Source organism: Semicossyphus pulcher, unplaced genomic scaffold (assembly GCF_022749685.1).
Source record: "Semicossyphus pulcher isolate SPU_LCO1_2020_fin unplaced genomic scaffold, fSemPul1.0.p SCAF_4, whole genome shotgun sequence".
Classification (NCBI taxonomy): domain Eukaryota; kingdom Metazoa; phylum Chordata; class Actinopteri; order Labriformes; family Labridae; genus Semicossyphus; species Semicossyphus pulcher.
In genome coordinates this window covers 19,122,216-19,148,683 of record NW_027211715.1, presented here as the reverse complement: position 1 = coordinate 19,148,683, position 26,468 = coordinate 19,122,216, and the positions used below count along the sequence as shown (strand labels likewise).

The 26,468-nt window shown below is 44.5% G+C and overlaps 2 protein-coding genes across 2 annotated transcripts in view; one reads left to right on the top strand and one right to left on the bottom strand.

Moving 5' to 3' along the window:
- Positions 1-962: 962 nt before the first annotated feature.
- LOC138607604 (cortexin-1-like) lies at positions 963-1,525 on the top strand. The gene has a single exon (XM_069680238.1). The coding sequence runs from the start codon at positions 1,142-1,144 to the stop codon at positions 1,523-1,525; it is 384 nt and encodes a 127-aa protein (XP_069536339.1). The 5' UTR covers positions 963-1,141.
- Positions 1,526-3,596: 2,071 nt separating this feature from the next.
- fbn2b (fibrillin 2b) overlaps positions 3,597-26,468 on the bottom strand; it is a 59,873-nt gene continuing 37,001 nt past the window's right edge. The window contains exons 9-64 of the mRNA XM_069679663.1: positions 24,554-24,706; positions 23,497-23,712; positions 23,267-23,410; positions 22,851-22,970; positions 22,596-22,721; positions 22,387-22,509; positions 21,636-21,911; positions 21,464-21,517; positions 21,254-21,379; positions 20,990-21,115; positions 20,592-20,711; positions 19,517-19,654; positions 18,757-18,807; positions 18,477-18,602; positions 18,116-18,343; positions 17,859-17,984; positions 17,635-17,763; positions 17,393-17,518; positions 17,032-17,157; positions 16,789-16,911; positions 16,555-16,680; positions 16,223-16,348; positions 15,780-15,902; positions 15,546-15,668; positions 15,327-15,452; positions 15,115-15,237; positions 14,659-14,781; positions 14,145-14,306; positions 13,978-14,046; positions 13,679-13,804; positions 13,413-13,538; positions 13,139-13,288; positions 12,985-13,056; positions 12,762-12,887; positions 12,059-12,184; positions 11,704-11,829; positions 11,479-11,595; positions 10,991-11,119; positions 10,782-10,901; positions 10,570-10,695; positions 10,318-10,470; positions 10,138-10,203; positions 9,910-10,035; positions 9,457-9,576; positions 9,242-9,364; positions 8,969-9,100; positions 8,746-8,871; positions 8,421-8,627; positions 8,150-8,275; positions 7,920-8,042; positions 7,653-7,769; positions 7,432-7,560; positions 7,196-7,315; positions 6,764-6,998; positions 6,494-6,647; positions 3,597-6,359 (exon numbers count right to left, since the gene is read on the bottom strand). Of these exons, the coding sequence (XP_069535764.1) occupies positions 5,982-6,359; positions 6,494-6,647; positions 6,764-6,998; positions 7,196-7,315; positions 7,432-7,560; positions 7,653-7,769; positions 7,920-8,042; positions 8,150-8,275; positions 8,421-8,627; positions 8,746-8,871; positions 8,969-9,100; positions 9,242-9,364; positions 9,457-9,576; positions 9,910-10,035; positions 10,138-10,203; positions 10,318-10,470; positions 10,570-10,695; positions 10,782-10,901; positions 10,991-11,119; positions 11,479-11,595; positions 11,704-11,829; positions 12,059-12,184; positions 12,762-12,887; positions 12,985-13,056; positions 13,139-13,288; positions 13,413-13,538; positions 13,679-13,804; positions 13,978-14,046; positions 14,145-14,306; positions 14,659-14,781; positions 15,115-15,237; positions 15,327-15,452; positions 15,546-15,668; positions 15,780-15,902; positions 16,223-16,348; positions 16,555-16,680; positions 16,789-16,911; positions 17,032-17,157; positions 17,393-17,518; positions 17,635-17,763; positions 17,859-17,984; positions 18,116-18,343; positions 18,477-18,602; positions 18,757-18,807; positions 19,517-19,654; positions 20,592-20,711; positions 20,990-21,115; positions 21,254-21,379; positions 21,464-21,517; positions 21,636-21,911; positions 22,387-22,509; positions 22,596-22,721; positions 22,851-22,970; positions 23,267-23,410; positions 23,497-23,712; positions 24,554-24,706 (7,637 nt within the window). The 3' untranslated portion in view covers positions 3,597-5,981. The remainder of the gene's footprint in view (positions 6,360-6,493; positions 6,648-6,763; positions 6,999-7,195; positions 7,316-7,431; positions 7,561-7,652; positions 7,770-7,919; positions 8,043-8,149; positions 8,276-8,420; positions 8,628-8,745; positions 8,872-8,968; positions 9,101-9,241; positions 9,365-9,456; positions 9,577-9,909; positions 10,036-10,137; positions 10,204-10,317; positions 10,471-10,569; positions 10,696-10,781; positions 10,902-10,990; positions 11,120-11,478; positions 11,596-11,703; positions 11,830-12,058; positions 12,185-12,761; positions 12,888-12,984; positions 13,057-13,138; positions 13,289-13,412; positions 13,539-13,678; positions 13,805-13,977; positions 14,047-14,144; positions 14,307-14,658; positions 14,782-15,114; positions 15,238-15,326; positions 15,453-15,545; positions 15,669-15,779; positions 15,903-16,222; positions 16,349-16,554; positions 16,681-16,788; positions 16,912-17,031; positions 17,158-17,392; positions 17,519-17,634; positions 17,764-17,858; positions 17,985-18,115; positions 18,344-18,476; positions 18,603-18,756; positions 18,808-19,516; positions 19,655-20,591; positions 20,712-20,989; positions 21,116-21,253; positions 21,380-21,463; positions 21,518-21,635; positions 21,912-22,386; positions 22,510-22,595; positions 22,722-22,850; positions 22,971-23,266; positions 23,411-23,496; positions 23,713-24,553; positions 24,707-26,468) is intronic.

The following is a 26,468-nucleotide window of genomic DNA, read 5'->3' as shown; positions in this document are numbered from 1 at the left end:
TTGGTGACATTTTTCGACAGTTATCTCAATGCTAACCAGGTGCCTCTTGTTCTTTCAGGTGGCGAGTTAAAAGGAGCTGCAGTCACTCACCGGGACTTTCTGATGACAAAACGTCTGGGATCGACCTCTTCGTCACGTCTGCTGGAGCATCAACAGATTCTGCGTTCAGTAGACTGAAGATCAAAACTGGATGAAGCCACATATCACATAAAAAACGCAAACTCACCTTCTAGAAAAACTAATTTTCTACCTCCTGTTGCTGCTCTGCTCTCAACAAATTTGAACATTTGACAGCGCTTACCCACTTCAACCAGCTAGGGGAAAAGGTTCCATCAGCTACGGTGATGATGCAATGTTTTATATTCAGGGCAATTGATTCCCTGACCTCCTGATCCCATTAGCCACACACCAACACAGCCACACAGATGCACACCTGGTGTTGTTGGCCTCTGCAGATGCTGGAAATAGTTTATAACACCTAGGTTTGGCTCTCAGTTCACTGACACCACACCCAAACACACTCTTTAACAGCTACACCAAATTGAGTGCTAGAAGTCCATCTGCACACTATTATCTCCTATAGAGAAGACTGACCTTGACTGCAGGATCTCTGGTGTTTGTGTGTTTGCATTAGCAGGAGGCAGCGACACGTCCTATCTGCTCTGATTGAGAGTGAAAATGAGAGCTGATGTAGCAGAGCGGCCCTGATAAATACTCTAAAAACGTTCCCGCCTGGGGGACGGAAGCTGGAATAAGAAAAGAGCTTCATTAGACTGTTTAGTCAGTTTTCTGAAAACGCGTGGCACTAAAAAGTAGTCCATAATAATTTAAGAGTGTCTCTGTGTTTGTGCCTGTGTGTCTCTCACATTGTCAGAGCAGATTAGGGCCAGGCTTTTCTGGGTCATGTCACTTTGACTGACCTAGATTTGTCAAAATAAACTCGCCAGCTGAGAAAGATGTGATCAGAATACATCATACAGACACGTCACTCTCTGACCAGGACATTGCTCTGTTGTACAACCTGCTGATTTATCTTAAAAATCAGGGTTTACAAAAAGGAAAACTTGTAAACTGTCTTCTCTTTAGCTTCGTGATCAAACTCCAAGTATCCATTTTGGCCTCTACTTCTGCTCCGCCCCTCATGAACACCTTCCCTTCCTTCTCCACACCTCCTCCGAATACACCAACCATCCAGCCAGTGTGTAAGCCCTGCCTTCGGGCCCCGTGGAGGATGAATGATGTGCCCACACTTGACTACGAGTTGCTGCTGTCCCCGGCCAGCTCCTCGATCCCCGGCGGCCCTGGCGGTGGCAGCAGCAGCAGCCCCCCATTGGCCTTGGTTGGGGTCGACACTGAGCAGCGCACCGCCTTAGCCTTCGTAGGGCTCCTCATGCTCTTCCTGGTCTTCCTGCTGGTCAGGTGCTTCAGGATCCTGCTGGACCCCTACAGCCGCATGCCTGCATCATCCTGGACTGACCACAAGGAGGGGCTGGAGAGGGGCCAGTTTGATTACGCACTGGTGTAGGGTGCAATTTAATTAGGCTGTGTAAATGGACATTATATTGCCACAGCACTCTCGGAGGGGTATTTACCTGATGTTGGAGAATGTATGGTGTAAATCGCTATTCTGCAGACTTGTTGATGGTGTAAATATGACACTGCAGGAGCTTATATAACTGTTACAGGTCTGATTTGACATTACAGACAACTGGAATCGCTGTGAACATAAAACCAGATGTTGGACCATGAAGGACAGAAATAATGAGCTGCACAGCTGCCTTAAACTGACCTAGTCGAACATGCTAACACATCACTTTAGGGCTACGTTTTACAAACTCCAGGGGTTGTCAGTATTTAAAGACAGTATGTTTTTTGAAGGACTACATACACTAATTCACCAAATTCACATAGCAATCATTTTCCTCCGAGATCACGCTCAGGGTGGAAGCTGTCTGAAGCAAATCCTGTTATAAATTCAGTACTGCTGTGTTCCAAGTTTGAAATTGTAAATGTCGGTATTGTTGACAAATTGATTCATCAATCATTCTAATTTTATTTGTATAGCGCCAAATCATAACCAAGGTTATCTAAAGACATGCAGGTCTAGACTGTACTCTTTTTTTATGTTATATAGAGAGGGACCCAACATGAATCCACCATGAGTAGCACTTAGCAACATTCGGCACATTGGCAAGGAAAAACTTCCTTTTAACAGGCAGAAACCTCGAGCAGAACCAGACTCATGTTGAACAGCCATCTGCCTTCTCAATTGATCATCAACTAAAAAGACAATAGAGAAAATCTGGAGGGACAAGGACATAAAAACACAGCTACTGTTACAGCTTGATGTTAGCATTAAACCACTTCCCAGCGAACATTACCGTTACTTGATACGATAGGAAAGGTGTAAATTCCTTGCTAACGGTAATGTTAGCTAGCTGTCGGTTATGTTGACCAGCTAACAGTAATGTTAGCTAGCTAAAAGATATGTTGACCGGCTTACGGTTATGAAAGCTAGCTAAAGGTTATGTTGACCGGCTAATGGTAATGTTAGCTAGCTAAAGATTGTGTTGACCAGCTAATGGTAACTACTTGGTGCTAACATTTGCTGTTGTCTATTATTAGCTAACGATTTATCAAATATGTTGTTTCACCTTGAAATATGTCTCTCCAGAATTTCACAATCTAGGCTATTGTCTTTTCAATCGCTGAACAGTTGAGCTAAATGCCATCTATTTGTCGCAGACCTGGAATACAGATGTAAGAGCCAGAGTCTGACGTCAGAGGAAAATGGCCGCTTTGTGAAACTTGTGAATGACATAGTTTCAAACCTGAAGGCTGCATTTCTGGTGGAAGTTAAATGAAGTAGTTTACACTCGAGCAGATGCCCCTTTAATGTGTCAGTGTCCGTTGTGTTGTTTTTTTTTTTGTTCATTTGGGACACTGGTCTTTGAGCAGCACTACAGTTTCAGATGCTTTTTAAGGCCCAAGCAGGTAGTTTGTGTCTCCATACAATGTCCTCTGTGTGTGTGTTTTGTGTGTTACTGTGTCTATAACTGAGAAGCCATATTGAATCTATATAATCTCTTGCAAGTAGAGTTTATGTTCACTGGTTGTGTCCTTTGCTTTAGTCAGCCTGCCAAGTGTGGTGATGAAGCAAAACAGCGACCTTTAGATGACAAAAAGCTTTATTTTTCTATTCAGGACTCGAGTTTGGGAGTCTCCTTTTTGCTATCAGTCTGTCCTCTTCCTCTCCCTGTATCAATCTTTAGACTGTGGATTTTTTGAGGTAGACATGCAGCCACGTCTTAGAAGGAGGCAAAGCCGGTAGCTTTGCTTCTTTGTTGTGTTTTGTAATTGCATATTTTTCTGACTATCGGCTTTGTTTTTGATACATCTGGTTGAATCAGTGAAAATAACAACAGGATTTTCTTCTTCAAATACTCTTCTTAACTTTCCACTGATAGCTGGACTGTGTGGAGGTCCACATTGTTCATGTTGGAAATTAAATAAAATAGTTACTAATTATTTGTCACCTTTTGTCATTTATTACACACGAATAAATTAAGCGAAAGGAAAAACTCAGGACTCAAGTCTTAAAAATATAACCCACAATACTTTATTGCCATTAATGTCACTGGACAAAAGTTTACAATATTATGTGAATGACTCTAATTTTTCAGACTGCCATTTGGTGTCAGAAATCTTTGGTTTTTGTTTTTGCACAAAGATCATGATTATTCAGAAACTGATTGATTTATTGATCCTCAGCTGGTCGACGTGATGGGACTGGATGATTGTCATTTCAGCTTTTAGCTGGAGTCTGAAAGCAACAAGTGTAAGGGTTATGGTGAACATCTCGACAACTGAAACAGGATCCTTATATCATAAAGTATAAACACAAATACTTCAATGCAAGCAGATGATGATTGTTTCAAGTCTGACAGTGAAGCTGAGATACAGTAAGCACACGCAACACATTGCTTTTTTTAAACATAGTGGCAAAAAAAAGAAAAATTACAAACTGACAATAAAGATACAAAGTATACAAATGTTCCCAGGTTAGAAAAATGGTTATGTGTTATAGACATTGCCTCGGCTGTGGGACAGTGCAGCAACCTTGACTGTTAAGAGAAAAAGATAACTTAGCACCATAGATCCGAGCTGGAGATGGTCAAGTTTGCATTAAACCTTATGGCATTTGTACAGACAGTGTTAGCTTGTATGAGATAATATATGGTGGGAATGTTAATTATCTTTAAGTCTGACACATTTGGGTTCATTTTGCTGATTGGATGATTTGACTGGTAGAAGTGGTTTCAACAGTACAGTCAATCACCAAACACGTGCTGCGTTTGCTTTTTAGGATTTTTCCTCAACAAAACAAAGTCAACAGCACTAAAGGCCTTCAATCTTGGGTTTTGCATGTTTGTTTTGGCAGCCTTGACATAAAAAAACATCTACAATTCACTTAAAAATATACAATTTAATTTTCAAGAAGCAAGTTTGATAATATTGTTTTTTCAGCACTGAGACAAGAGACAGACATATAACAACAAAAACGATAAATCCTAGCAAAAAAAAAAAAAAAAAATCACTTTTGCAATCCAGATTCAAGACTGCACATTCTTTGTACAGCGTGAATAAGAGATGGTATTTATCTAGCACCTTTTTTCTCTTTGAGAGAAAAACAAATCACGAGAAATGAAAGATGACCTGAAAGTTTGGGGTTTTTTGTGTGAGGTTCGGTGTTTACCTGTGCGTGCCCTTACACTGTAAAACACTACCATTAGTTGCAGCTTAGGTAATGTTAACATGTCATGTACCTTTGAGACTGTGCTACTGTAATCAGCTGTGTTTCTCAGACATCAAGCTCTCGGTCAAGTCAAAGAAGTTGGGTAAAGTCAACTCCATGACAAGCTGTCTCTCAGGTCCAGAATCAGTGCACCTGAGGTCTTAATCCCTACAGAGATAAATAAAACATGACCTGCTCTATCTTCTTTTAAGTCTACGAGCTACTAACTGGTGTTTTCCCTGCTCATGATGGATGCTGAGCGACTCTAGCACCCTCTTTTGTTTTAAAGTACACATTGCACCATGCTGAGCGAGAGGTACTGTGGTAACAAAACATGACAGCACGCACACACGCAAACACGCTGATCCCTGCTTGCTGCTGCCCACAGACGGGACAAAAGTCAGTCACAGCAGAGCAGAAACACAGCTTGATGTTTCCTCTTCTGCTAATTGGTTGGCATCCAGCTTTAAAAAACAGACTGCTACGGACTAAAGAACCTGAAATGCTGTGTAAATGTTGCAGTCCTTCGTGTTTACATTATTCAAACAGCACAAATACATTAAATGACACTACAATACTGAGAGGGGGGACAAACCATGTTCCCCACTGTTGTGATTGTTTACCAAAGATCACAGAGAGGTGACAAAGTCCTTGGACCACCGTGATGGCACCCAACCCCTCATCTTGAGCATTAATATAACTGTGATTTAAATACTACCATACTTGTTGCATATAGACAGTTTGGGCCACTCTCAGCACTTCATTTCTATTAAAAACCCCTCGTTGCTTGTCAACAAAAGTGCTTCATGGACTTGTGAACCATCTGTCTACCCTTTTGTGTTATTTGGGGGGGGTGGTCCAAGCACTAGGGCACCTCTCTGCCATCTCCCCCACTGGCTCTCTCAGTGGAGAATGAGTGCTGGGTCGGGTACAAGTGGAGGGGCGCAAGAGGAAGTGTAGTCAGAGTAGAAAAAAAACACAAAACATGAACATATAATAACATAAACAGTAACAAAGTGGTGGTAGAGTTGGGCTGATTGACTCAGTCTTTCGTAGCCCTTGATAACCCCCCATGTTGGTGGGGATGGTCCTGCAGGGGGGAGCTGGAGGGGAGGGGGAAGGGGCAGGTTAAAACTCAAAGGCTTTAGGAGTCAGTCCAGGAGAGGATAGCCAGCGCACTCTGAGCTCAGTGCAGGTGGATGTGGAGCTTGATGCGCAGGGCGTCTCCTATTTCCCCTTGTAGGTAGTCACTGTCGTGCTGCTCCTCCAGCTGGTGTAGTCTCCGGGGCCCGAACAGCCGCAGGCTGGCGATATCTAGTCGGTAGGATCCCGCTTGAGGCGGCCTCTTGCCGAGCCGGAGCACGCTCTTGCCGTCGCGGCGCTCCAGCAGGCGGAAGTGTTCATTAGCATTGCCATGGGTGATGACGTAGCGGACGTGTTTCTCCAGGGGCTGCAGGGCGGGAAGAAGCTCCAGTAGAGGCTCCTTGTTGAGCAGGAGGGACAGAGAGAGGTTCATGTGGATGGAGTCCTGGGTGTCCACGCTGGCCATACTCACTGCTGGATCCTAGAGTGAGGACAAGGACAGAGGGAGGGAGGTGAGACATGAGAAAGAAGAAACTTATCACAGTCAAGGAGAGATCTCAACATCTGACATCACTGATACTGATTTCTTTTGAAAATCAAAAGTGACACCTGTACCTTTTTGATGTCATTCTCATCAGCATTTCGTTTGTGTCGTCCGCCCTTTCCTCCTCCGTTGATCTTACACTCGTAGCAGGTCTCAGGAGACAGACTGTCTTCGTCGTCACCCTCCGTAAACGGGCCTGTGAAGCCTGAGCCTGTTATACAGTGACTGGAGAGAAACAGGAAGTAAGTAAGTTTCAAAAAAATTCTTTCCAAATTCACACTCTCTCAGCACATTAGATATTGTCAAATGTTTTAGCAACTAGTGACATTGTGCTCGCTCACCCCTGTCCGGCTCTGTAGAAACCTCCAGGACAGCCACACAGGTAGCCTCCATCTGTGTTGGAGCAGCCGTAGATGCAGGGGTTGCTGCCTGATCCGCTACATTCATTCACATCTTGGCAGCCACCTGCGCTCTGCTCAAAGTCAAAGCCGGAGGGGCACACACATTTGAAGCTGCCCAGTGTGTTGTAGCAGGAGGCAGAGCCACACACTGACGCGCCTTGACACTCGTTCTCATCTGCGGAGGAAAGAGGCCGAGAGATGGAAGATTAGCGTGTTAGCAATTAACACAGTACATGCCAAATGATGGGTGTTGATGACAATGCTGACATCAAAATTAAAGGACAAAAATGCATTACATAACATTATCCAAGTTCCTCTCTTCTACTGTGTACATCTCCTTTAATGTTCATCACTCTAGCATGACAGACTTACCCACGCACTGGTTCCACTGGTAGTGCTGCACGTAGCCCTGCGGACATCCACAGCGGAAGCCTCCAAGCATGTTCTGACAGCCGTGCTGACAGCGATGGTTACTGCCACACTCATCCACATCTGAGGAAAACATAAATAAGACATTAAAGTTTAGTTTTAAAAAAACATGTGTAAGAGACTAGTATCTCTATACTGAAACTATCTTTTTATAGATGGAGATGACTTTGTCCTCTTACCTTCACACTCCACGCCTGTGCTGTCCAAAGAGAAACCTTTAGAGCATTCGCAGTTGAAGCTACCAGGCGTGTTGACACAAGAGGCACGGGAACCACACGCACTGCTCTGAGCGTTACACTCGTTGTTGTCTGCAAAGAGAAGAGAAACAGATTATTCAGATTTTATTAGATAGATTCCCCTCCTGCATGGGATCACTGATCTTCTTTTGCCTTGTGCTTACCGATGCAGGCTGTTTGGTGCTGCGTGAAGCCAGGAGGACACTTGCAGGTGAAGCCTCCGATGGTGTTGACGCAGAGGAACTGGCAGTTATGCTGCTTGGTGGAACATTCGTCCAGATCTAAGAGGAAAATAACAAAACATTAATAACCAGAGCCTATACTGCCAATGTGTTGTGGGTAATGGTATTACTTATATGGTTGACTAACAAAATATCAATGGTTGACTATAAATAACAACTAACTTTAAAACAAATCAGGAGTCCGCCTACCTTTGCAGGTCTTTCCATCTGGCTGCAGGCTGTATCCTCTGGGGCAGGAGCAGAGGTAGCTGCCCTCTGTGTTTTTACACAGGAAGTTGCAGGGCTTCGGAGACAGAGCGCACTCATCCATATCTAAAATATGCACACAGGGAAAATTAGGAATACTGGTAGGGATGCTGAAATTCTACAGTAATATTCAGGAGCTATTCATATATTTGCTGAAAAGAGAGCAGACATACCAACACAGGAAGTTGCAGTGAAGTCAGTTTTGTAGCCCACGTTACAGTGACAGCGGAAAGATCCGATGGTGTTGATGCACTGACCGTTACGACACAGATCTGGCATCACCTGGCACTCGTTGATGTCTGGAAGTACAGCGAGATTTTACAACACATTCAACACTGAGCTCTCTTCTGGCTTCATTTTTATTCACTTACAGTACCTACTTTAAAAGACAGTAGTGATTAAATCAAACAACACTTCATCATATGACTCGGCAGAGCTCCTCACCTCTTCCGTCTGTGGTGTAGCCAGGTCCAAGTGGGCACATCTTCTTGTACTGTACAGTGCCAGGCAGCGGGCAGAGCTCACACTGTGACCCCCAGCCTCGGCCCGCATTGCAGCAGCACTCAGACTTTGTCACGCTGTTCCTGCTGGTGGACGACTGCTGGCACATCGTCTGTAGGACCTCTGCATAACAGTAGCCCTTTCGGTTATCTAAGGGACAGGAGGAAATGGGGGATTCAAGATCAGAGATGGAGGATTGGGACTTTTGGCTGCTATTTGGTTGTGTGTCTTGAACCCAACAGTGTTCTTCAGCTGTATCTGATCTTACCGATACATTCAGTTCCAGTGGAGCTCGACTCGAAACCGTCATTGCACTCGCAGCGGTAGCTTCCCACCGTGTTGACACAACGCCCGTTCTTACAGATGCCCGGCTTGGCACGGCACTCGTTCAGATCTGCCGTTGTATTGAGGAAAAGACAGCAGGATGAAGAGAGCAAAGAGGCAGATAAACACAGGAACAACAGCAGGTTGGCTGAAAGACTTTTACTCACCCATACATCCCTCTCCATCTGGTCTGCGCTGCATGCCAGGAGGGCAGATACACATGAAGGTACCGATCAGGTTCTTACAGGTCATACCCTTGGAGTCACAGTCATCCAGACCCTCAGCACACTCGTCGTGATCTGGTGAGGGACAATAAGAGTGGGCCAATCGGTAAACAACAACAACAGTCAGCTTAAATAAAACAGTTGTTATAAATACAAACAACAAGTAATGAAAAATCAGCGATAACAGGAGTCAAGCTGCTTAAAGTGCCCTCTCACCTCTGCACATGCGCTGGTCATCTCTCAGCACGTAGCCAGCAGGACACATACACTCATAGGAACCAAAGGTGTTAACGCACCGGAAGGCACACAGCAGAGGATTCTGGGAGCACTCGTTGATGTCTGGAGTCAGAGATTTTAAATTAACGATATTATTAATGATTTAGAAAAGCAGAGTAGCTGTGCAAATGTGTGTCACTGTGTGAAAAACTGACCTTCACAGGTCATCATGGGTCCAGGCTCAAAGCCCTCCTGGCACGAACACTCGAAACCTCCCACCACATTAGTGCAGGTTCCATTTCCACACGGGTTCCCTATGGAGCACTCGTCCGTGTCTGGAGAGGAAGGAGAGAAGGGGCAGATATAGGAGGCAATTAAAACCAATGAAACATTTATACTGAACATGAGATTTTAAAAGCACTCATCAGCGGCTTTAATGTTAGCCCCAAAATAGATCAGGCTGTACTGCAGGAAAAAGATGTGCTCTGGTGCTACTGGTGCATGGAGAAAAAGAACATCAGAGCCGGGTGATAAAACTCATTCAGATGACAAATTCTGAGACACGCTAATGAAGCCATTGATTTTCTTCTCTTTCTTAACTATTCAATGATTTACTCAAAATAACTCACATCACAGGATACATCATTTGGTTGCTGAACATTTCTTACCAACACAGTTGACTCCAGTGTAATCCAGGTTGTATCCGAAGGGGCATTCACAACGGAACGACCCATCTGTGTTAATGCAGATACCATTCTGGCAGATTCCTGGGTTATCCAGACACTCGTTCATGTCTACAGAGAGCAAAAAAAAGTTAGCATTAATTTAAAACAGATATAAGACCTCTTTAATTCGCTGCCAGATTCCAGGGATATGATCTAAGGTTTAACTCTCACCTTCTCGAGCGTTGCTTGGTCCGGGCAGAGCTCCGTGGCCGTAGGGACACAGAGTGTCAAAAGCAGCTGAGGACACACATGAAAAGGTCAGCTTCATTATTTTACAATTGTCTTTTTGTGCATGTGTATGTTAATTAAAACTTTGTGTTTGGTGTGTGTGTGTCTGTCTGTGTTACTCACCCTCGCTCTCTCGTGGGCACAGCTCACAGGGGAGTCCCCAGCCCTCGCCGGGCATCTTGCTGCAGCAGCACTTGGCCTTGGTGGTGTTGAAAGCTTTGGGGACGGAGCATTTTCCTGCCTCGAATTTGGTGAAACAGAAGCTCTCTCTGGTATCTGTTATAAGAAGTAAGGGTGAAAAAATGTGTCAGATTACCACATGTATTCATCCACAGTGTCCGCTGTGGCCTGAAGTTAACTAACAGCTTCTCTCACCGTAGCAGCGCCGTTTGTTGTCGGAGAGAACGAAGCCCGGCTGGCAGGTGCACTGGAAGCTTCCCGGGGTGTTGGTGCAGGTGCCAAACTGGCAGATGTTGGGCTCCACCTCACACTCATTGATATCTAGGAAGGGAGCGTACAAACAGATGGTGAGAATAGGCACGTGTGCTGAAGTTGTACTTCTCTGAGTGTATGTGTTTGCATCTCACCTATACACTGGTCATTTTGCACCTCATACCCAGGAGGGCAGATACATCTGAAAGATCCGTCCAGATTCTGACAAGTTCCCGGAGAGCACGTGCCGGGCAGACTCACACACTCGTTGATATCTGTGAAAAAAATGGAAAGTTTGTATATGTACGTTTCCTCTGCCACCATGCTCTTACTGTTTTTTTTGTACATTTATTCGCTGACTTACCGACACAGTTCTTCCCATCCTGAGTGTTCTCATAACCCTCATGGCAGAGACACTGGAAGGAGCCCAGACCATTGATACACTGTCCATTCCTGCACACTTGGCCTTGGAGAGCGCTGCACTCATCTACGTCTGTAAAGTAAACATTAAGAGGATTAGAACTCTCTCAATAGTTTGTCTATTCACTGGCAAACAGCAGCAACAGGAAGCAAATTCAAGAAATATGTTTTCCCTGGCATCAAGCGTTCCTGACAAAGCTGGCTTATGTATAATTATCTTTATTACATTGGCAAAGTTCGGTTAAATGCGGTCTGATATTTTTCCCCTGTAAAGCCAAAGAAAAGTAAAAAATAACAAGATTTTAAATCTATTTTTATTTGATGCCTGTCCAAAAATCTTCAAAAATACATCTCAACCCATGTTAATATTTTTGACCCCTAAAAGAAAAGTGCTGTTGACCTTTGTAGAACAGAGCAGGAAGTGACCCTTACCCATGCAGTCGTTGTTGTGTGTCAGCTCAAAGCCGGGGAAGCAGAGGCAGTTATATGATCCCACTGTGTTTTTACAGGTTCCGTTGCCACACGGCTGCCTGTCGCACTCATCGATGTCTAAAATACACACAGGAAGAACAGTGTTTAAAGCAACCTCTTATATAAAAGTTTGCATTATGTGGCTACTCCTTATGCCGTAGCTTGGATGTAGAAGGAGCCTCTCACCCATGCACATGGTCAGATCAGCTGTAGCCTTGAAGCCGTTGTGGCAGAGACAGCGATAGCTTCCCTGCGTATCAATACACTCTCCATGGCTGCAGACGTTTGGAATCTCCTGGCACTCGTTACGGTCTGAAAAAGAAAACTAATTGTATTAAAGGTCTGAAACTATTATTTTAGCCTATAATTGAGCTAGCTCCCAAGTACTGTTTTATCAGTCAGGAGCTGGTATAAAGATTTTCCACGGTACCCTGGATTCAAATTACAATAAATTCCACTACACAATCAGTCTAACTGTCCACCTCCCTGCTATTATAGGACGGGAAACCCCAGTACGGCCTGTCAGACAGGCTGGACTCACCCACACAGGCCCCGTTAGGCGACAGTTTGAATCCAGGCGAGCACTCGCAGCGGTAGCTGCCTGGGATGTTGATACAGTTGGCGTTGCGTTGGCACAGGTTGTCCCCGCTGTTACACTCATCAATATCTGCACAGGGGGAGAGAAACAGTGGACATCAGTCACAGGCTCCATAACTGTCAGCTCAGAGCAGCAGGAGAGAAAACACAACAGCTCCATTTTGGCTCTGTTACTGCTCAGGTAGATGAGGCAGGGTACGGATGATTGAACGTCCATGCAGGAGCTCCTATTTAGAGCCACTACACTCTTTGTTAGAGGGGCATACTTCATGTAGGAGAGGCAGCATTAACTCCACTGAGTGGACTGCTAGTTTAAGTGCCTCTCACCAGTGAGTGAGTGTAACCGTATATGTGTGTGTGTGTGTGTGTGTGTTTGTGTGCAAACCTGTATGTGACTGGTAAGTGTTTGTGCGAGCCGAAAGTATACACTCTTTACTGTATACAGGACACACAAGCATGCAATGATTAAGCAGCATGGTGATATGAGGAGATGCTATGTCTGTTGTTTTCGTGTATGTTGGGATTGAGGGACAAAGAAAGAAAACATATGTGCATATTGTTTCATAATAAGTGGGTGTTTTGTAGTTACTAACATCTTCCTTTGATGCATTTTCAGGAGAATATATTGTGTGAGGACGGAGCTTTACCTTCACAGATGAGAAGTATGTTGTTGTAGCTGAAGCCCATTGGACATTCACAGCGGAAGCTCCCGATCTGGTTGATACACACACCATTTTGACAGATGCCGGGGATCTCCCTGCACTCATCAATATCTGCACAGAACAACACCACACAATGTTATATTATAAACATGTACCAGAACTAGTTTTGTACTCTGTTGAAGCAGTTTTGACCTTGTGATGACCTTACCAATTGGTTTGCCAGTGTGGATGTCGATGATGAAGCCAGGAGCCTGGTTACCACACAGTAACTGGTACTCAGCTGAAATAGAGCACAACAGGAGACACTTAGTAACATAAAAGTCATAAAATGTGCTCATATATTTTCATCATGTGACACCTACATGTGGCTGGAGTTGGACAGGCCTCACACGGCTTGTTCCAGGCTTTCCCCACGTTGTAGGCACAGCAGCACATCTTCTTGGTCATGTTGAAGGACAGCTCGTTCTCACACGTGTCGTTGAAGTTACGGTAACACACGCTCTTCCTCATGTCTGCACAAGGGGGACGATAATCAGTACTTTTAATTTAAAATCTAAAAATGTTTATTTTTCAAATGTACTTTTCAGTAGTTATTTCAGAGGCCTTGTCAGTCCAGGAGAGGACTTTCCTACTCACCCATGCAGTTGTTTCCTCCATTGACCTGCATGTATTCAGGGGGGCACACACAGGTGTAGTTACCCAGAGTGTTGTAGCAGGTACCGGGTCCACAGATCCCAATGTGGGATGTGCACTCGTCGATATCTGCACGTAAAGATTTATCACACATAATAAAATTAGGAAGTGGGAGCAGGTTGTTAATTTATCTATAACAAACTGTATAAAGCTAATGTAAGTACCATAAACCAATCATTTATTCAGCGTGATTACGCTTCAGTTCTTACCCTCACAGATGCGAGTCTCCTCATTCAGATAGTAGCCTGCTGGACATTCACACTGGAAACTACCAAAGGTGTTAACACAGTTTCCGCCCTGGCAGAGACCTGGCAGCTCTTGGCACTCATCAATATCTGGAGAATAATTCACAGTGTTACATCAATAGATGCCACTAGTGTATTGATTTTATGTAGAGGCATTTTTCATTCTGACATTGAAGTCAAAGTTTATCGTTTTGAAGCTACATCCACTGTAGCTGCTTTCAAATTCAAAACATGACTGTAAAACAGGGAGATGGATGGTTTACCTTCCAGGATGACAGTGATGGGGTTGGGTCTGAATCCCTCTCCTCCTGGACACAGAGTCTTATACTCCGCTAAAGACAACACAGAGACAGACGGTGTTTTAACTATGATGCTTGTGCATTTTGCAGAAGATATAAGTTATTGATTGATTGAGGTCCTGTGCACATACTGGAATTGGGGGCGGGGCAAAGTTCACAGGGGTTTCCCCAGGCTCCTCCCAGGGAGCAGCAACAGGAAGCGCGGGTCACGCTCACTCCGATCTCGGCGCTGCAGGAGATTCCTCCGTCGCCGCGTGCGAGGATATCCAGGAAGCAGTTTCCAACACGGATATCTAAGAAAGACACGTGTTTGTTTATGAACACATGAATGTTATCTTTCATTAAACAGGACAGAGTCTAAGAGTATGAATGCAATAAAGTGTGGTGTTATGTTATGATAAATACGGATGCAATGCACTGATTATGTTACTTAGGGAGTTGAATCAGGTGTTGACTTGATAATTATGCTGTTAAGGAGGGTTTGTATGCAAATGATAACATTTTAAATTAAAACAACTATAAAATAAATAGTAATTCTAATTTGCTTTAAGAATAAAGGGATGCAGCTCCTTCAGCTGAAGTCTCACTGATTTCAGAACTTGCTCCTTGCGATGGTAAAGGAGGCCAGCTTTAAGTGTTACTCACCCACGCAGCCCACTCCGGTGGGGTTTAGCTGAAAGTCAGCTGGGCAGTTGCACAGGTAGCTCCCTGGAGTGTTCACACACAGCCCGTTGATGCAGTTCACGGGGTCTGCACACTCGTTGATGTCTGCAGAACACAGTGACACACACACACACAAATTAAGCAACCTTTCAGACACGTATAAGTAATCTATTGGACTATATGCTGCCATAAATAAATGACCTAAAAATACTTTTTCTACTTCAAATATTCCAATACATGTTAATGTCTCAAACTAACAGAGGGGGATTGTGGGTAAGCTGCACAAAAACAGAGAAATTACAAGAATAAATGTCTTAAGTAGATACATTTTGGACAAGTTGGATATTTTATAACATGAGAATATTTTGAACTATTATTTTGACACAGCGTCTGAACTGAGTGATTCTGGAGCTACAGTTACAGAGCTACGACACTTACCAGTGCAGTTTCCTCCACTGCGGTCCAGCTCATAACCATCATCACACACACAGCGGAACATCCCGGGAAGGTTCTGGCACGTTCCAAACACGCAGATGTTCTGGAAATTACACTCATCGATGTCTGTAGTAAAGGTGGCGGAGAAAGAGAGACCGTGTTAGTTACACGAATAGTAAAACGTAGAAGTCAGTGTGACCGAATGGATGCAGTACCTTGACAGGCCTTGCTGTCCTCTGTAGGAGTGAAGCCCATCTCACACTCGCAGCGGTAGCCACCAGGAGCGTTCAGACACTGGCCGTTCTCGCACAGGTTCACGTTGTCTGCACACTCATCCATGTCTGAAACAAAAAAGAACCAGTGCATTTTAAATTAAGCGTGCAAGAAACTCAATGTAGGGTTTGGATTTAGTTAGCGAGTTTTAGTCATCTTACCAGAGCACGAAAATCCGTCTCCATTGAACCCTTCCTTGCATGTGCACCTGTACGATCCCGGTGTGTTGACGCAGTCTGCATTGGGGTTGCAGTTGTGGTCTTCTGCGGAGCATTCGTCCTGATCTGCAGAAGGAGAGGGAGTAAAACTTGGTTGAAGTTCATCAGAAATATTCTTCACTGACAAAAGAAACATATTTGTGCTTTTATTTTGTCTTAAAACAAACATGTACTCACCAACACACTTGATGCCGTCTCCTATCCACCCGTCTCGGCAGCGACATTTAAAGCTTCCAGGCACGTTGATGCAGGCAGCATGCATGTCACAGTTGTGAGCCCCGATCTCACACTCATCAACATCTGGAGAGATTAGGAGACAACTTAGCTGATAAACAGGCAGCAGCACACATTTTTGTACTGGCTGTTTCCCCTTTAACATAAAAAAGTCTAAAGAATATTGCAGCGGTAGTTTTTTGAGACATAGGACAATCTGACTTTTTGCTCAGCAGTTTGTAATTCTATAAGTAGCGAGTCATGAATTAATGATCCTTTTAAAAATTGTAGACCTGAAACTAGTGTATGCATGAGTGACCTGTCTCAACACTCCACTCAGAGATGGACGCACAGAGGCCCAGACCCTCTCAGCAGCAGCCCCTGTGTGTGAGTTCATGTGTGTGTACCTGTGCAGCCCGTGGATCCCTTCTTGACAAAGTATCCCAGCTGACAGTGGCAGATGAAGGAGCCTTTGGTGTTCTCGCAGTCGCCGTGGAGGCAGATGTTTGGGTTCAAGTCACACTCGTTCACATCTGGACAGACGGAGATGGACAGACGCAGATAATAAGTGAACGTTCTGGTCTTATGAGATTAGAGTGACAGGAAATGAGCCCGACAGGCACGGTCCCAAAGATCAGGTCAGAGAGGCTGGATGAATAAATTAACGTGAAAGGCAAAAAAAACATGGAAAAGAAGGGAAGAGTTCATAAGCATGTGCAAGTATTGTTTTTCCCCTCACCGATACATGTCCTCATGTCCATAGACGCCATGAAGCCATCGTAACACAGACAGCGGTATTCCCCGGGAATGTTGGTACACTGGCCTCCGTCACAGATGTCTGGAGTCTCCTCACACTCATCAATATCTGATAGAAACAGCAGTAATACATTTTAATGCATTATAGGTGCATATTAGTTTCTGGGAAAGAGCTCTTTGAAACACATTTATACTGTATTATCCTGTGCTTTATTACCTGAACAGGTCCTGAGGTCAGGCATCAGAGCGTAGCCCTCACTACAGCTGCACTCGTAGCTGCCCTCTGAGTTGGTGCAGTGGGTCTCACAGCCTCCGTTCATGATGGTACACTCATCAATATCTGCAGAGGAAGGTCACAAATACAGGTAAGGCATCCACGTCCCATTAGATTAGAATTACATAGGTTCCAAAAAAGCCAGCATAGGTGTTTATTTATCTGGATTTAGTTTGTACCACTCACCAACACAGCCCTGTCGGTCTGGCGTTGCCTGGTAACCGGTGTCACAGGAGCACTGGTAGGTTCCCGGCATGTTGATGCACTGCCCATTCTTGCACAAGTTGTCACTCAGCTGGCACTCGTTCACATCTGAAGGGAGAGCAAACATGTACAGAGAATAAGACATTTTATAAGATTATAATAAAAAGTTAAAGAAGAGAAACAAAGTTTGCTGTGTGAAAGTAGTTTTAAGGGACTTACTGAGTTTTGAAGTTCATTAGCTTTCTAACTAAATGTCATGAGTATGTTGTATAACCACAGGTGAGCCTGTCTGTGTGTGGATGCATTCTGTATATGTGTGTCTGCTGTATGGTGTGTGGCTCACCTTCACAGGCAGATCCGTCGGTGCTGAGCGAGTGTCCGGTGGGACATTCACACTCATAGCTCCCCTCGGTGTTCAGGCAGGTTCCTCCACGACACAACAGGGGGTTCCTCTCACACTCGTCAATGTCTGTCAGCAGGGAGGAGGAGAGAGAAGAAAGGAGGAACAAATGAATAAAAGAGCCAAAAGTTGAATGTATTGGAAAGATGGACTGTGATTTCATCATTAATTCGCTTCCAGCTTACCCATGCAGTTCTTCATCATCATGAAGCCGCTCTCGTAGCCCTCGAAGCATTCACACTCAAAGCTTCCAGGTGTGTTGACACAGGTACCGTGACCACACAAGTCCGGGGAGATGCGGCACTCATCAATGTCTGAAAAAAAAGAAAGATATCAAAAAGGGGCACTGAGCAACTGCTTACTGATTGTAAGAGAAATGTTTCACTCAGATGAACTGTTTACCACTTACCTGTGCAGTTCCTTTCTTCAGCAGTCAGAGCAAAGCCGTTGTTGCAGCGACATTTGAAACTGCCGATGGTGTTCCGGCAATTTCCATAAGTACACAGACCCTGGAACACCTTACACTCGTTTACATCTGGGGAGAAATACGTTATATTAAATTTAAACTAAGATTGCAGAGATTCCAAGAGGTCACTGAAGTATAGTACTCATGTTGTCACAAAGGATTCAAGCGACCTTATTCAGTGAGTCGTAAAGTCTTGGTACCTTTGTAGAACGACCTGCCGGTCAGGATATCTCCTCTGTTGGCGAAGCCGGGCCCTCTAGGACAGATGGTTCTATACTCAGGTGTGCCTGGCTTGGGACACTCCTCACAGTCGACACCCCAGGCAGCACCCACTGAGCAGCAGCACATGTCCACACGGTATCTTCCAGGCAGTGGCGCACCACACTCATCCTCGTGCCACTTCATGAAGCACTGCTCGCTACGCATATCTAGAAACGTTTATTATGAAATTAAAAGTCAACTCTGTTTCTTTTTTGTACAGTAATATATAAGTCACTGGAAATAACAGTTTATATAACAATAAAGGGGATGTGTGATCTTCTTTTCGTATGGCTCTCTTACCCACACATGTGCGTCCAGTGCTGTCCAAGGTCAGACCCTCAGCACACTCGCAGCGGAACGAGCCCTGGGTGTTCATACAGCGGCCGTTGGTACACACACCAGGGAACACCTCACACTCATTAATGTCTGCAGGGAGCGGGGGAAACACACAGTAACATACATATATATTAAAGCAGCATACGGAGAAAACATACAGGCACGTTACAAGGACAAAAAGATAAAAGGATTTCACGGGAGCTCGAAGGTTGGTCACCGTTCATTAAGTTATCAAATGTCTTACCTTCACAGACAACGCCCTTCATACGAGCGAATCCTCGGGAGCAGGCGGTGTCTGAGGAGAGGTGAGAGGATTAAAGACATTTAATGTATGATCACTTCATATAGAGTCAAGGTGTAGGGTCATTCTACCTGACCAAAATATCAATGCATTTGCCCCTTACTCATTTGCTCATGTGTTAACACTGTATCAATAATGTTCTTGATAATGATATATACAATTAAAAAGTAGGTCTTAGCATAAAACCAGGATTATTTTCCCCAAATTTCAGACTTCATTCATAACATATTTTACCTGTAGTTTGATTAGACTTCTGAAAAACCTTCGAGCCTATATCATACAAATCGTCAGAGTTACGTATGTGTGATGTGTCGTGTGTGCTGTGGTGTTCTCTCTCCTGTGTGCTCCTCAGGTGCTGCTCTCCCGTCACTGCAGCAGGTGATTTAGCTCACCCGTTCCAACTTCAAGGAAGAGTATAAAGAGCAGGAGAGAGAGGAGGCAGCCAGTGCCAGTGGGTCATTCGGCTGCGTGTGTCAGAAGTGAGATCTCCACTAGTGCTTACTCCTTCAGTGGAAGGAGGGTGTTTCCTTCAAGGCCTTAGTGTTTGTTCTTTGCTGTTTGTGATCGATCGGCTTCTTTGTTGTTTGTTCTTTAGTTTGTCAATAAATTCCTCCCTTCTCTTCCCTGGGTTTTATTTTATTGTTACCCCCCTCATCCCCTAACCATCTTCAAGGAACGTAACAGTATGTGCGTATGTACTGACCGATCTCGCAGCGTTCACAGGGGCTTCCCCAGGCGGCTCCCAGCGTGGAGCAGCACTCAGACTTCAGCGTGGCCCCATTGATGTTGACCTCGCAGCGGCTGTCTTGTATCGTCAGCCAGCACGTGCTCTTCATGCTGTCTGTGGAGCCAAAGCAATGACGGAGAAGAGTCAAACATTTGCATGCTGTTTTCTTGTAAACACAGTGTTTCCTCACTGGGCCTAACAGATCTGTTTGTTTATAATGTACCAGTAGAGCTGACACATCAAATCATTAATCCAAAGCTCCTCTAGTGGTCGAAGTATCATTTAACTATAGCAACCAAATAGACCACAAAAATACTCACAATGCCACCTTAAACTCTCCTCTCTGGCTACAAACTGAGTAAGACTCATCAATCATTACATTTAACCCCATGCTATTACACTCCTAATGAACTGAAAGTGTACAGTCATAACACAACACCTTTCCTCCAAAGCCACAAGGCCACCCAAACACAAAACCACACTTTACTTTCTCCTTCTCCCCCTGCTGAGTGATGGGGCTTAAAACCGAACACAGCAATGAATCACACCGGAGGATTTAGTGGACCTCTGACATCGCCAGCTCATGCCTCATGTATGAGTATTTATTTAGTGAGTCACTCTCCCTTCCAGTTACAAAAACATCTGTATTCTTTATTAGCATGTCGCTTTCTCAGAATGATTTCCCAACTGTAACAAACCTCAGCAGAGTACACATCACATGCCAATTTGAATCAGAGGCAAATCTCTATGAAATAAAGCATTATCCATGTCGACTCAAGCCATGCATGCAAGTATTTATCTGATAAATCATCCGTGCGTGCCATTCTGCCCAACATCTGATGCTAATAATGCCTCTGGATGGCTCCTGGAAACCTGAACCATGTAAGTGTTTGTTTACAAAAGTGGAGAGTAAACCTTCATTAGGATGATTACACAAAATGACTTATTTCCCATTGACACACGTGTCTAAGTGTGTAGTCATTATCTCACACGAGGACCCCGCGGTGCTGCTCTAATTTGCATCAGGCGCTCGGGAGGAGGGATGTCTTACCCACGCAGATGGTGTTGGTGGAGTCCAGCTTGCTGCCGTGTGTGCACTCGCAGTTGAAGGACCCGGCCACGTTGCGACACGCTCCATTGATGCACGGGCTGGATTCGCATTCGTTGATATCTGAAACATGTGCAAACACACCTCAGGTCAGGGCTGAGAGGGCTGAATCAGATGGGTCATCATCCCTGCTTGGCGGTCACCAGCACAATGAGTGTGCGTCTTCTTTCCATGGGCCTCGTGTTTACTGGGAACTAATGCAACACATCTGGTAATAATGTCACTGCATAATGACGCTGATTTTCGTTAAGAACAACAAAACACATGTGGATAAGAGGCGGCACGCACAATTGTGTGTGTCAGAGAGAATATACTGTATATGTGTGTGTGTGTGTGCTCACCCTCGCAGGTCTCTGACTCGGGCTTGAAGACATATCCTTTGGGACAGGAGCAGGTGTAAGAGCCGGGAGTGTTTCTGCACAGGCCGTTGTCGCAAAGCAGACGGTTCACCAGACACTCATTGATGTCTGCAAGGAAGTGAACAATAAACAGTGATGTAAGATTAGCTGATGACTCTCAGGCTCTTAGTTACACTTTATAACAGATACATGCTCCCTTTGCTACCTCTGGATGTCTTGTTAAATCAGACTGTTGATCCGACTCACCAACACAGTTCTTGCCACTGGTGTCAGACTCGTAACCGATGTTACAGATGCAGCGGTAGCTTCCTCTCAGGTTCTCACAGATGCCGTTCTGACATATGTCTGGGTCCAGGGCGCACTCATTGATGTCTTAAGGAGGACAGGTAATATGTACATATAAAAGGGGTATGTGTGTTTAAACAGCACATTAACATTCATGAACAACACACTCACCTCTGCCATCAGCTGTAATGCCAATACCACTGCTGCAAACAGCCTGGAACTCCGCTGAAAGATACACAATAAGAAAAGATGAGACAAATAATCATGTTTCCTTCTTTTAAATAAAATTAATTCCCAAAGAATTCCAAGAAAAGAAATGAACAGTACAAATCAAAGATTCTACCTGAGTTTCTGGAGGGGCAGGGCTGGCAGGGCTCTCCGAACCCGTGTTCAGGATTGGCACAGCAGCACTCAGACTTGGTCACTGCCCCTGGGAACGGTCGCGAGCACGTGCCCATCTTTATGGCGCCGTAGCAGGTGGTTCTCATGTGTGTGTCCACACACACTCTCCCATCTACGTCTATAGCCAGGCCTGGAGGGCACTCGCAGCGGAAGGATCCCTCGGAGTTGATGCAGCGGCCGTTCATACAAATGCCAGGTGTGAGACACTCGTCTATGTCTGATGTAGAGAGGGAACACAATGTATACATCACATGTTGGCTTCGGTTTATGAACTAAGGCAGATGTGTGTACAGATGGTTTATTTCAAATAAGTAAATATCTCCGGGAATGACCTCACACGGTAAATATGCACTTGATAGGTTATCAAGCTGAAGCTCTGAACAATCGGGTCATGACGATTATTATCTGGATTGATGCATGAGTATTTGGGTTATGCACCTGTGGCGTCTGTGTGATGGTGTGACTGAAATGGAATGCAGCCGCTCTCAGAGCTTTCAAACACACATAAATCTTTCTGTGTACGTCTGGACTGTGCTAAGAAGCACCTCAGGGATGTTTCAAACAACCTGACTTCTACAATAGAACTGTGCACTAATGGGGTCAAAAGGGATCTGCAGGATTTAAATGAACACCAAATCAATCACTGGCTCGAGACTTGAGGTCTGTGTTTGTACTTTATAAGTCATTCATACCGGTACAGTAGCGTCCGTTGGGTGCTAAAGAAAAGCCAGGTTTGCAGATACATTTAAAGCTGCCGTCCTCATTGATACACATGCCATTGTGACACATGTTGGTGGTGGCACACTCGTCGTGATCTGTTGGGAGGAAAGAGGAGAATTCAGGCCAGGTTTGTAAAAGTCAAAGTCACGTGCAGGTCTGTTTCTGTGTTGCTGTTCCTTACCGATGCAGTTCTTCCCATCAGGAGTGAGCTCAAAGCCAGCGTTGCAGATACACTGGAAGCTTCCCTCCGTGTTTACACAGCGGCCATTGCGACACATCACTCCATTCATAATACACTCATCGATATCTAAAGAGAGGACGCAAGCAGAGGAGGAGGGAAGACGGTTTATGAATCACACAATTTAGGGAAATTAAACTACTTAATTGATACATATGTAGAAAATTAAAATTTAACGAGCATCTTAGTTTGACATACCAACACAGGCTTGTTTGGACAGTGTTCCCTGGTAGCCCACATGGCACTTGCAGTGGTAGGATCCAGCTGTGTTGACACAGTCTCCATTGGTACATGGTTTACTCACACACTCATCCACATCTGGAGAGAAAGAAATAAAGCAAACAAAGAAAACATGACTGCCAAGCTTCCTGCCTACCAGAGTAAATGTATTTGGATATTGAATACAAAACACATGATTCATATTTTGGCAGATTTTTCCAGCAAGCATCAAAAACCAAATGTGTGTTAAGTTCCTTGAATCAGCAGAAGATGGCAGTGCAGTGCATGCAATATACTGTGGGACTGTCACAGAGTCAGTTTATCTGCCTATGTGGCTCGAGGACTGACTGAATGACATAGAATGTACTTTGATCAAATATGTGCATATTTCTTACCAATACACTCCCCACGAACATCCTGTCTGTAGCCCATGTTGCACTCGCAGCGGTAGCTCGTGGGCGTGGGAGTGCAGCGTCCATTCAGACACAGGTTGGTGAAATGTTTGCACACGTCAATGGTGTCGTTCACAGACACCGTTCCTGATAACAAAACACAGCAATCAAATATAGCAATACAACTTGTAAAAATCATTTTATAACTCATTTAACACCAAAAAGCAACTCACCTATATTTGGGTGTGTCTGAAGTCCTCCTCCATTGCCTCCAAAGCCTCCTCCGTTACCTCCTCCGTTGCCACCGATGCCTCCGTTACCGTTACCATTAGGCACACTGGGGAACTTGAACCCATAGTTGAATCCGTTGCCGTTGGGGAAGTGTCCGTTGGGGTAGGCATGAGGCAGGCCTTGGGGAACGCCTACAATACACAGGCGCCTGAACTCATCTAAAAGAGAATTGGAAATCACAGGGAGCGAGTCAGTGGATGCAGTTTATGTGGATTATTATAGTTATTCAGGCTGATAAGCACTTTGAATCACTACTACAGTCAGTGTTTACACCCCCTGTTTTCTTACAGAGCTCACAAAGGCACATGTAGTGTCAGTATTTCTTATGTATTGTGATTGAATATATGCATGTATTTGTGTTTATGTATATGTCTGTGTGTGTTCAGTACAGGAATGCTTATCTGTATGTTTTCACTTTGTCTGACAATAACAATAAATCAAACACCCGCATCTTATTTTGGCGGTGCCAGTGACAGAAGATCAGTAACAGATCAGTTATGGATCACAAGGTCTCACGCAGAGGAAAAGTCCTCTAAATTCCTGCTTGACACAGGAGATGATGGGCCATTATCTCCGCTCAAATCTTTTCCATCTTTTCTCTGTTTAGTTTGTACTCATGACATCATGCTCATCAGTCAGAGTGGATGCTCTCCCCCCTCTGTCGCGCACACAAAGCCCCTCTCTAATGGCCTAAATCCTCTCTGGTTTAACATTACTTGGTTAAACTCATTTGGCTTGTGAAACGTTCATGCATGCGTGGCTTTATTTACTGCCAGAGCTCATGCCAAGTCATAGACAAACTATTGTGGAGAGTGCCAGGTTTGTGTCAGCAGGGGAAGAAGGTAATAGATGTTCTGTCCTGATTTCAAACTAAATCCACTTTATCTGGGATCAGCGAGGGTCGATGTTGTTGGAGCCATGTGTTTTTGTCAACAACTGAAACTTTGGATCATTATGTATCCTTTGTTTTGTGTACCATGCCTTTGTGTGTGTACTCACCAGATCCTCTCACAGGGCACATCTCAGGGATCTGACCCAAAGCCCAGCAGCGTCCTGTGTCACAGCAGCACTGCATCTTGGTGTACTGACCAGTCAGCTCCCCAGCACAGCGGCCGTTAGCCAGAGCAGAGAAACAGGTGCCCACGCGTTGATCTGAAGGAAAAGGAGACACATTTAAAGAGTTAGACCAGGTGGCAGCCAGGAAAATATAGGTTGAAGGCCATCATCATAAATCTTTCTTCTGTGTACACATATGAAGGGTAAAATTCACAGTAAGGCGATTTTAAATGTGTTTAAAGGTATTGGTCCATTTTGTGACGCCTTAAGCTTTGATTATAAAATACTACATACATGCCACAAAATACATTTGTGAATATTTCTTTTTTTGGCCTTTTGTAAGTGAGAGGACAGTGGACAGAGTTGGAAAGCGAGGAAGAGAGAGAGTGGGGATGACATACGGAAAAGGGCTAAGGGTGAGAGTTGAGCCCGGAGCTGCCACATGAAGGACTGTAGCCACTGAACGTGGACCGCATGATTTAACCACTGAGCTATACCGGCGCCCTAAATGCGTAATTTTATTTTATTTTTTTTATATTCATTTAGCATTAATGCTGTACCCTTAAAGAGTTATTTAGCAGGAGCTATATTTTCTTGTTAAACATAACCTTCACCCTGAAGTTGTTCTTACTACACTGTGACATCACTGTTATGGAGGGATACAAGTATCAAGTTTGACATCAACATCAACAGACAAAGTCAATGTTCAATGTTGACTGTAGTCTTTTATTTTGAAAAATGTCAACTTCCTCTGATCTGGAAATGTCAGATAAGCAGCGACCTCTTGTGGTCAACATACAGAATTACACCAGAAATGCTCCAATCACAGCCCAGATTTTGGGTCATGTGATCTCTCTGGCCTGAAAAATAGCGCAATGGACCAACTGGAGTAGGAACTTATACTGATAAAAAATTATCTAAGCGATTGTGTGGAGGTTGGATCTTTCAGGTAAAAATAATTGAATATAAACTAAAACACATTTGAGATGGTTTATTGCCGTCAAATTTACCAGTAACAGAATTTGTATTAGATCGTTTGAGCTAGCTTAAATTGCGGTAGTACTAGGAGTTGCTATGGTAATGCCGTAGTTGTGAGTGGAACGGAGGAGTACAGGGGGCCTGTTGCCCTGTGTCTCATCATGTTGCTTGTTGATGTTTACGTTGTCTGTTGATGTAAACGTTGGTAGTAGATCACCACCTTTGGCTGTAGTTACACGTGCAACAGAGCAACAAAGATAATTCAGACTTTATACTTCCCACCAGAGAGGGCAGTGAAACACTGCTTCTCAGCCTCTTGTTGAGTCAGTCTCTAAATGAAGGGCTTTGAGTATCAAATTAAGGACTTCTACACCACTGACTCTGCATTATATGTGGGAAAGGGTTACAGGTAATCACCACTCTTAGAGCAGCATTGCTGTTGGTCACGGGGCTGGCCCGGCTGGGGAGGAAGCTTCTTTACGGGCAGGCAGTGGGAAAGGTTGCCTGGGGTCTCGACTGAGTGCAGGAATCTGAAGGGCCTCCAAAGGGGGGTCTTATTTGTTACAGTTTTCCAGGTCAGGGTCAATGGGGCAGGGAGAGGGGGCTGGGGTTCAAAGAGCGTGTGTAAGGAGTAAATGGAGAAGAAGACAGGGGGTTTCTGGGTATTTGAGGATAATACTGAGAGACGGAAAAAGACAGATTGTGAAGGAGAGAGCCCACGTGTATCGTTTATGAAAGCAAACAAGGTTAGTGGAAGAGAGTTCTGAGCGTATGTACAGAAAAGGGGGAGAAAATGAGAAGCAAAAGAGGGGAGGGAAGGAGGGAGGAGCACAAGTCGATTAACTCGCTAATGAGCCAGCAGTCTGGAATTAATCAGCTC

What these genes read in the sequence shown, in the direction of transcription:
- LOC138607604 (XM_069680238.1), top strand. Translation starts at nt 1,142, where the DNA reads ATGAACACCTTCCCTTCCTTCTCCACACCTCCTCCGAATACACCAACC.